We start from the raw sequence: 9,106 nt of genomic DNA on the forward strand, positions 1-9,106 counted from the left end.
GGCTAACAATTTTGATTAAATTATTTTTTAATCGGTTGCGTATTAAGCCGTGAATATACCCCTGTAATGCATACTGCAGTCCTTATTTGTCTGGCTTTCTCAGATATCTCACCTGTTCACCAAAAATTACTAATTATATCCCCGGCAATGTCTGACACCGGCGCATACATATTGTAATAGACGTGCCAGGCACAAAAGCTTGACAGGTATAACAACAGTAACTAAGAAGGGCGAGGCTTAGTGAAGGGTCAATTTGGCAAATCATTTTATAACAGTGGTTTGTTCAGTACCATCAAAAAAATTGCTTAAGGGGGCTAATAATATTGACCTTACAGTTAAGCTGTAAGTGATCTTACTTCAAAATAAATAAGTACAGGACAGAGCATGATTAAATAAGCGGTTCGATTTGTTTTATTTTATTTGATTTTATTTACAAGAACACTTTAACAATACATCAAGTGCTACTTCAAACTACAGCGAGTAAATAATCGTTCGGTTCTTCAGTTGCTCCACGTACTCTTTGGCCTGGTCGAATCCGGTCTTGGTCTGCATTTGTGGCGGGACCCCCTCAACGAGCTTCACAAAATAATGGCAGTACACTTTTTCCATGATGCCAAACATACCACGTCCATGATAGCGAATCCGCTTCAGGTATTTTCCCTTGCCAGAGTACGACTCAGCTGTTGAAGTCAGAAAAAAGAATTGTTAGAATAGTTTAGCATGGAGTCCAAAATTTCCAGATTACACTCTAAGGAAAATAAAGCATTATATCAGCAAAATGAAACACAAATAATCTTGCATTATAATACAACATAACACACTGGGTTGAAACCCAATTAATTAATAAAACCTTTTAATTAAACGTTTAGTTTGAGTCTTTATCGAAAAACATCAATACTTTTTTCCCTTTAACAAAATGTTTTTTTTCTGAGATAAAAACTAACTACCTGTCGACAAATTGAATTGTTAATTATTTCTGGCCTACAGGAATGTGTAAGTTCTATGGGCTTTTGTTGAAAGATGAAAGATTCTTATGAAAGCACCTTTTGTTTAAAAAAAAATAATAAATAGAAGTTTGCATAACAGACTTAAAATATGAGGTTTAAAGCCAATTAATCAATAAAGCCTTTAAACGAAATAATGTTTAATTTTGTCAGGGTTCTGCCACTCTGGGGCCTCATGTATCAACGCTGCGTACGCACAAAAACTTTGCGTACGCCAGATTTCACGCTCAGAATCGCTCACGTTTGGATTTACTAACAATGAACTGAACGTGGGAATGTGCGCAGGTTCACGGCAGGTTTCTGGCAGGCGTACGCACATTTTTTGTGCGTGTCTGTTTTATTTCCATTGGCGACTCCTAGAGGCAGTTGTGTTAAATTCTTCTCTACAAAGTGTCTGATCCTTGCAATGGCAGCTGTATGAGACGGGTACATATAGTAGGTATGTAAGATTTCCATACCACACAGTTGACCAGCTAAACATTAAAGCACAATTTGCAGCGGTCGCCTGTTTTCCCAATGTAATCTGAGCTATCTACTGCAAACACATTGCTATAAAGACACTATCTGAAGATGAATTTGCATACGTGAATCAGAAACATTTCCATTCAATAAATGTGCAAATAAAATATGATGCACAAACTTATTGATGATTCCTACTTGTCTTTCTCGTGATAAATAGTGGGCAAAATCTGATATGTAGCGGGGAAAAAAAGAAGAAAGAGTTTATCAGACGCTGGATTCGAGCCGAGTTTATGCTCAAGCGTGTCAGTACAAGATCACATGCTTCTTATGAGGTGCGCCACTGAGACTGCTAAGGGCACTGCAACATTTTTCAGTTATAAACCACACTATTTCTGTTTTAAATGCACTCAGTGCGATGTTCAGACCCAACTGTGTTAACCGTATCAGCTAAACTCTCCCACTCTATTTTTTTCTTTTGTTGTTAATTCCGGAGAACAAACTTGCAAATAACACCGCTTTTCTCCGGTCTACCTCCGAAAGCAGCACCTCCATTTCACATTCTGTTCAAAGTTTCTCTTTTTGCTTGATTTTGCCATTGCTTTTTCGTTGGGTTTTGCCATTAGCATAGTCATTAGCATATTCATACGGGGGAGGAGGCAGGGAGGGGTTTTGTGCTCGTGCATGTTGCGCTCAGTTTCACGTTCATTCAGATGTACAAAAGAATATGCGTGAGATTCGGCGTACGCAGTGTTTCATACATCTGAATTTTTTTCTGCGTACGCACATTTACAGCTTTGTGCGTACGCAATGTTTTAGTAAGATTTCCACGCAAGTCTTCGTACATGAGGCCCCTGGTCTTTTAAATTCTTGTTTTGGTGGCAGAGCTCTGACACTAGCTCAGTCTCGTTCTGTTTCTGTCATTGTGTGTCTCTGTGTGTGCGCGCTCTGTTGTGGGTGTACACAGAGTATGCGGCTGTGCGGTCTTTGTGTGCCTCAGACGCGCACGCTCTTGTACTCGTGTTTGTGTTTTCGTCTGTCTGCAGCGTGGAGTTCCATTCCCAGCATCTCAATCCAGTTGGTTTCGGTTTTGGTCGGCGCTGGGATGAAACATGCACGCTGCGTGTGTGAGCGCCTGGTGAGTGTTGTCATTCATCGTGTGCTTGCGTCTGTCAAAGCACGTGGCTATGTGTTTACATTGTGGTCACGTGCTTTTGTCTTGTGCTTCAGTGTTGTGTTTGTGTTGTCATGAACATGCGGTTAATGAGTTCTCTCATTGGCTGCATGTTCTTGTCCTGTTTTATGTGAGCGCATGGCTTGTGTTGTCTCTCTGTGTCATGCGCTCTCCCGTCTATTGTCTTGTCCCACCCTTCTTGTTAACCCATTACTAGTTAATTGTGTTCACCTGTTTGTGTGTTAATTTTCTACAGTTTATAAACCCCTCACATTTGCTGTCCTGTGCCAGTTCGTCATCACATGTTGTTTGAACCCTTGTCCTGTCGTGTTTCCAGTCCTGTTCCTTACCAGCCAGCCCAGTGAAGTTTGTTTGTGTATGTATTTGTTTTGTTAATGTTTTCCCCCTTGGGGTAGTTTATTTTGCATTTTATTTTATGTTTATTATTTAATAAATTCCCCATTTTCCTGCACTTGAGTCCTCGCTCCTTTTTCCCCATTTACCCATCCACAACCCTGACAAATTTAGGTCTTTATCCAACAAATCATTTAACAAACAGCAAAACAATCAATACTTTTTTCCCAACAAAATGTTTTTTTCTGGTTTCTACGTCAAAACCTTCTCCACCAATCAGATTGGCACTTTTGTTCACGTGCACAGAGCTGCTGAAGTTACAGTAAACAGCACTGGGAGGCGCTGAAGCTCAACATTGTCAATGTGAGCGCACACTGAAGAAGATGCCCAGAAGCGATATGAACGTGGAGCTGTTAATTGCACCGGTGAACAATGATCATTTCTTCATCGCTGGAGCTGGAGCTGCAGCTTGAACCATCCATGCTTGTTCGAATCGCCAGTAATTTTAACAACAATGAAGAGCATAGAATCACTAGCTGCGTCCCAAATGGCACACTATAGACTCATGCACTATGTACTTATGCACTTACACACTCAACAGCATAGTATATGTATGTAGTGGCGTCCCAAATGGCACACTAATGTTTTTTTACTAAGCGGAAATTCAAACCGTTTCCCTTATGACGTTTGGCGGTTGCCAAATCAGTGAAATAAACGACCGAATTATCAAATAATACCTGCCGTGAGTATTGCCGCATTCACCATCAGGAGGCGCTATAATCACTCTCGTAGGAGAATTTTGCTTTCACGATCCAAAATAAATAAAGTTATTCAACATGTGCTTCCGATAGCTCCGCCCCTTCCGCTGCGTAGGCAAACCTGCGGTCGTTGAGTGCGTGAAGTGTCCATTATTACACACTTCATTTTAGCGGCTGAATGAGTGCATCATCCAGGTAATTAAAGAGCACTTATTATTTTTAAAGTTTTCAGTGTGAACACACTACTTACACTATTTATACTACAAAATGGCGGAGAATAGTGCATAAGTATGCGATTTGGGACGCAGCGACTGACTCTAAGCTCTTTGACAACAATCATGTCAACTTTGTCTTCTTCTGTCACAGGCGGGTGTCAAAAGCTTAAAGTTGTGTTGCGCCACCTAACATCAAGGAGTGATTTTGCATACTCTTCTGCTTGACACCAGTAAAAATCGCTTGGGTTTGAATGTGGAAAAATGTTGCAAAAAATGGTGACGATAAACACAAAAGATTGTGTACGAGCCTTTAGATTTTCCCCTTTTGCTGTCTGTTTTGTCTATTCTTTTCACTACGTGGGAAGAGCGTCACATCACTTTCCCGTGTTTGTTGCAAATTATGCGACATCACACGGACGGAGGAGCTTGGCCAGATGAGCCCCAACCTGAACCAGTCATGTGAATTGAGCACACCGTTCTTAATATTAGGAGAAATATAAATATATTTATACTTTTTTCGAGTCAAACACTTTGAACAATGCTTGAACAAAATTTAAGACCTTGTAAAACGCGATTAAGACATTTTAATAAGGATGCACTGATCCTGATACTTGGATATCAGTCCGATATTGCATATTTTTACTGGATCGGGTATCAGCCAGCTGGTACCGATCCAAATCCAATCTTGCGCATGTGCTATATTCTGTGTTCATAAGCCAACTAAGCCATGAAGGTAGCCTATTATTAGGCACTAGAAAGTTGTTGGCCCACTATATTCCAAATGTTCTGAAACCATTCTACAGTTTAACGTGAAGTACAGATGAATATTAAACTCATGTTCACTTCACTATTGTAAAGACAATAAAAAATACTAATGTGGATGTAATTTTTGCAACTTACCAATATATAGATTTGACTTGTATTCCACATTGTGATTCCTGACTGCCATGTCCTGAGCTTCCAAAAGAACCTGACACAAACAAATAAATGCAAAAATAACTTACTGTAACTTCTAAACCTGACTTAAGTGTGGCACAGCTAAACATTTATCCATTTTTACAAAAGGCACACTAAAATTCTCCAATAGTTAGAATGTAAAAATGTGAATGTGAAGTGCTTTGAAATGTTTGATGCAAACTCATCTGAAACACGAGGAGAGATAGAGTATCCCCTCCCCTTTTTAAAAACAGCCAAAAGCATTTAATTTTCAATCACAGCTCAGCCAGTGTGAGTGGCTGAGCTCAAGCGCATCAAATGAAAAGCATCCTGAAGGGGTGGGGCATTTTAGATACTAAAGAGCATTTGATTGGTCAGAGGATTTTATGTCTTTATGTGAAAAGAAAAAAGTTGATCCATTTAGGCGTAAGCGCCAAACTGCAAACATTGGAAGTTCAAGTTTATATTAGTTTTATGTCTTCTAAATGCAGATTGTGTTACGGTTTTGTAGCACACTAGCAAACAGACATCCTTAAAACTTACAGTACTCTCACTATCATCTAAAAAAACATTCATTTCAATTTGACAGGACCTTTAATAGTAAAAAATCTGGCTTCAACAAGAATCATCTGATGATCGATATTAATACATTTTATTTAAGGATCACATTGCAGTCCCAAAAAAACCTATAAACTTAATTAAAAGAATTAAAAATTATCAGTCCTTTAAAAGCTTTATTCTTTTCCACTATCCTTCAAATGATAGGTTTGACCTATTTGACAGCAATACATCATATTTTAATATTTACAAAATCATAAAATTTAGGTAACTTAAGTGGAGGTCAGGATATATTTCATTACTACTTTGATATATTGGTCTTGAGATGATTGACGATGGAACATTAATTCATCTATATTTTAATATTTAGATCTTCATTTGGGTTAAATACGCTTTATACTTGGGCGACACGGTGGAGCAGTGGGTAGCACAATTGCGTCACAGCAAAAAGGTCGCTGGTTTGAGCCTCGGCTCTAGGCATTTCTGTGTGGAGTTTGCATGTTCTCCCCTTGTTTGAATGGGTTTTATCCAGGAGCTCTGCTTTCCCCCACAGTCCAAAGACGTGGTATAGGTGAATTGGGTGGTCTAAATTGTCTATAGTGTATATGTGTGAATGGGTGTATATGGATGTATCCCAGTGATGTGTTGCAGCTGGAAGAGCATCCGCAGCGTAAAACATATGTTGGATAAGTTGGCGGTTCATTCTGCTGTGGCGTCCCCAGATTAATAAAGGGACTAACATGAAAAGAAAATGAATGCTTTATATTTGTCAAATCAGATTTAGTTTTTTTACCTCTCTGATTATTTTAGCTCCCTTCTTGTCATTGAACTCAAGCTGAACAAGTGCCTGGTCAATGGTCATACCTCTGATCTGAAAAACAGATTGATCACATATGAGACAGGCTGCTAATTCAATCTTCACATTACCAAGTGACAGTCATTGTACAAATATTTATCACTCACCAATTTAGCCAAGTACCACATCTTGTCTTTACTGTATTTAATCTGCCGTCTGGAGTGACAGATCTCCTAAAACACACAAACAAAAACACAAGGCCATTTTATTACAATTTAACCAAGTAATCAACTTATATTTTATAAACACTTCACCTTTTTATGAAAGAGATGCATTTTACAGTGTCCCTAGAGTAGAACAGTTGAGTTTTACCATTTGTGAATCTATTCAGTCAATCTTTGGGTCTAACAGGAGTACTTTTAGATTAGCTTAGCATTGCATAGACCATTCAATCTAATTAGCAACTCACTCAAAAACTCATTGTAATGAGCGCACTCATGGCGCACTCACACTATGCTATCCGAACCGTGCCCAGGCCCATTTCCCGGATCGTTTGAGAAGTGTGAGTGTGCTGAATCAGGCTCAGGCACGGTTCACTTGGCCGGCCCTGGCATGGTTGGAAGAGGTATGCCTGAGCACGGTTCACAAGGCTTTGACGCAGTACGCTTGTATGTGAGTGCAAAACGCGCCAAAGCCCAAAACTGAAAGCGAGACGTGACTTTTAAGGGAGTTTCATATGGATTTATTAATCATTCTTACTGTTCAGTGAACGCAAACTGCCGTAGTTTATTAAAGACGCAGACACCTCACAGCACAACAGCTGCGCACCTTCAGCAAACCTCCCTATTCCTGCAGCATGAGGGTTTTATGATTGTTTATAAGCGTCAAAAGTTGTGGATCTGTTGGGCGAAATATCTGGCTGCGTGTCACCGCATCCCTAAAGCCTGGTTTATACTTCTGCGTCAAGTGACCTGCATGACCCACGGCGCATGCAACGCGCTTAGCTGTGCATTTATACTTCTGCGTGCTGTCTCTGTTGGTCTGCATTAACACTTCTGAAACGCTAGTTGGCAGTGAGGTGTAAATGTTCCTCTGTGTCGAGTTTCTTCTCTGTTGTTTTGCTTTTCCTGAACACTTCCTGGATGTACAAGTGGCTCAAACTCGCTCATTTTGAGGCAGGAACCGGCGGACGTGCAACAACTTTAACTATGAGGTAAACACAAAACAAAACTTTCCATCAGGAGCTCCTTCACGGGACTCCACACTTGTAAACAATCATAGGGCTCGCGTCCAGCTCGCGCCATTCGCGCGGCTCTCGGTCCCGCCCAGACTCGTCAGCGCTACCAAGCCGACCAATCACAGAGCTTGCGCTACGCGTCGTTGCGACATGTAGTTACAATTTTTGAGAGGTGCACGTCAGCGACGCCGACGGCCACGGCGAAGGGCTATGCGTCAGCGCCGTAGCATACGCCGTAGCATACGCCGCCGTTTGACGCAGAACTATAAATCAGCTTAAGGATAAATCACCTTAAGGACTGTTTGGCAAAATATTTGACTGCGTGTCACTGCATATCAAATGACTAAAATGAACTAGAGAAATCTCCACTGTGCTGAGCGAGAGTGCTCACTAAACAGCGCAGCATCGATGACGTAAGCGTGCCCAGGCCCGATTGTAATGCGATTGTAATGCGAGATTGTAAGCGAGCTAAGGCTTAAATCTGTTAGTGTACAGTGTTTAAAACTGTTGATTCATCTATAAAAGAGTCGACTCATAGTGCTTCAAAAGAGTCCCCTTGATACCGATTCATTAGGTGTTTCGCCATGACGTACGAACGAAACCAAGTTATTCACGTGCACGCGCAAACCCGGGAGATTTCAAACCTGAGGCCCCGCCCTCTGACGCTGAAACCCAGACACACACACACACACGCCGGTAGATTGAAGTCACACTGCAGATGGATATATTAAGTCTCTACCCAAAGATGAAACCTCAGCATTATAACCAAGCAGTTGGAAACTACTGGAAACTTCTGGAAACTACATGCTACAAAGAATACTTCATCAGCGTTTGTTAAAGGAAGGATCAGTAAAGAGTAACTTACTGATGGACGTCAGGATGGATTTTTCTTCCTCCATTTCTCAAGTGTAAGTACGTGCAATTAAAGTTGCCTCGTTGACTCTAGCTTGCAAATGTATTTAGTTGTGATTTGTTACTTGTAACCGCGTGTACTGTATCAGGTTAACTGGCTATATTCTCTTATCGCGTGCAAAGTCACGTTAAAAACGCGACGCGTGCTGCTTTGTTAACGGAGCTCCGTGGACGAGAAGTAGTGTGTGTGTTTGTGTGTGTGTGTGCGTGTGCGCGCGCGCGCGCGCGCGCGTTGTCGTCCGGAGCAGGGTTAAGTGCGTGTGTGTGTGCGTGCGTGTGCGTGCGTGTGTGTGTGTGTGTGTGTGTGTGTGTGTGTGTGTGTCTGTGTCTGTGAAAAGAGCAGAGTGAGAAGCTTGGAGATCTCCTCAACTGTTTTTGGAGTTTTTGCTCAATAAAATAGTTAGTTGTCTGAATTTTCAAGTTCATATTCTGTGTTTACATTGACCCACTGGCAGCTAAACTCCACGCTTACACTCTCGAGCGTGTATGAACTGTGATTACTTTTATATTGCTGATTAGCTGTTTGGCATTTCACTCTGACTGAAGGCAGTCGACCAATCTCAACAGGCTGTCATTGGTCCAATCAGCGCAGATTAGCTTCGCGCTAAGGAGGGGTTTGGAAACAAATGAATCACTGGACGATTCATACAGGAGTCGCTGGGATAATTAGGTAAAAATAAATGCAGATTATAAGACCATGAAA

The 9,106-nt window shown here is 41.1% G+C and overlaps 2 protein-coding genes across 4 annotated transcripts in view; both read right to left on the reverse strand.

The window, feature by feature from the left end:
• Positions 1-9,106, reverse strand: part of wwc1 (WW and C2 domain containing 1) — a 462,139-nt gene that overhangs the window by 276,553 nt on the left and 176,480 nt on the right. The window lies entirely within an intron of this gene.
• Positions 389-9,106, reverse strand: part of mrpl22 (mitochondrial ribosomal protein L22) — a 9,495-nt gene continuing 777 nt past the window's right edge. Inside the window, exons 4-8 of one of the 3 annotated variants that reach the window (XR_015519377.1) lie at positions 6,422-6,487; positions 6,252-6,329; positions 4,062-4,934; positions 2,316-3,523; positions 389-1,169 (exon numbers count right to left, since the gene is read on the reverse strand). Coding sequence is in view for 2 of the 3 variants with exons in the window: in NM_001122621.1 (NP_001116093.1) it covers positions 472-680; positions 4,865-4,934; positions 6,252-6,329; positions 6,422-6,487 (423 nt within the window). In the remaining variant the exon portion in view is untranslated. 3 annotated transcript variants of the gene reach the window in all.

This window comes from Danio rerio, chromosome 21, assembly GCF_052040795.2.
Source record: "Danio rerio strain M-AB ecotype USA chromosome 21, GRCz13ab, whole genome shotgun sequence".
In the NCBI taxonomy this organism is placed as follows: domain Eukaryota; kingdom Metazoa; phylum Chordata; class Actinopteri; order Cypriniformes; family Danionidae; genus Danio; species Danio rerio.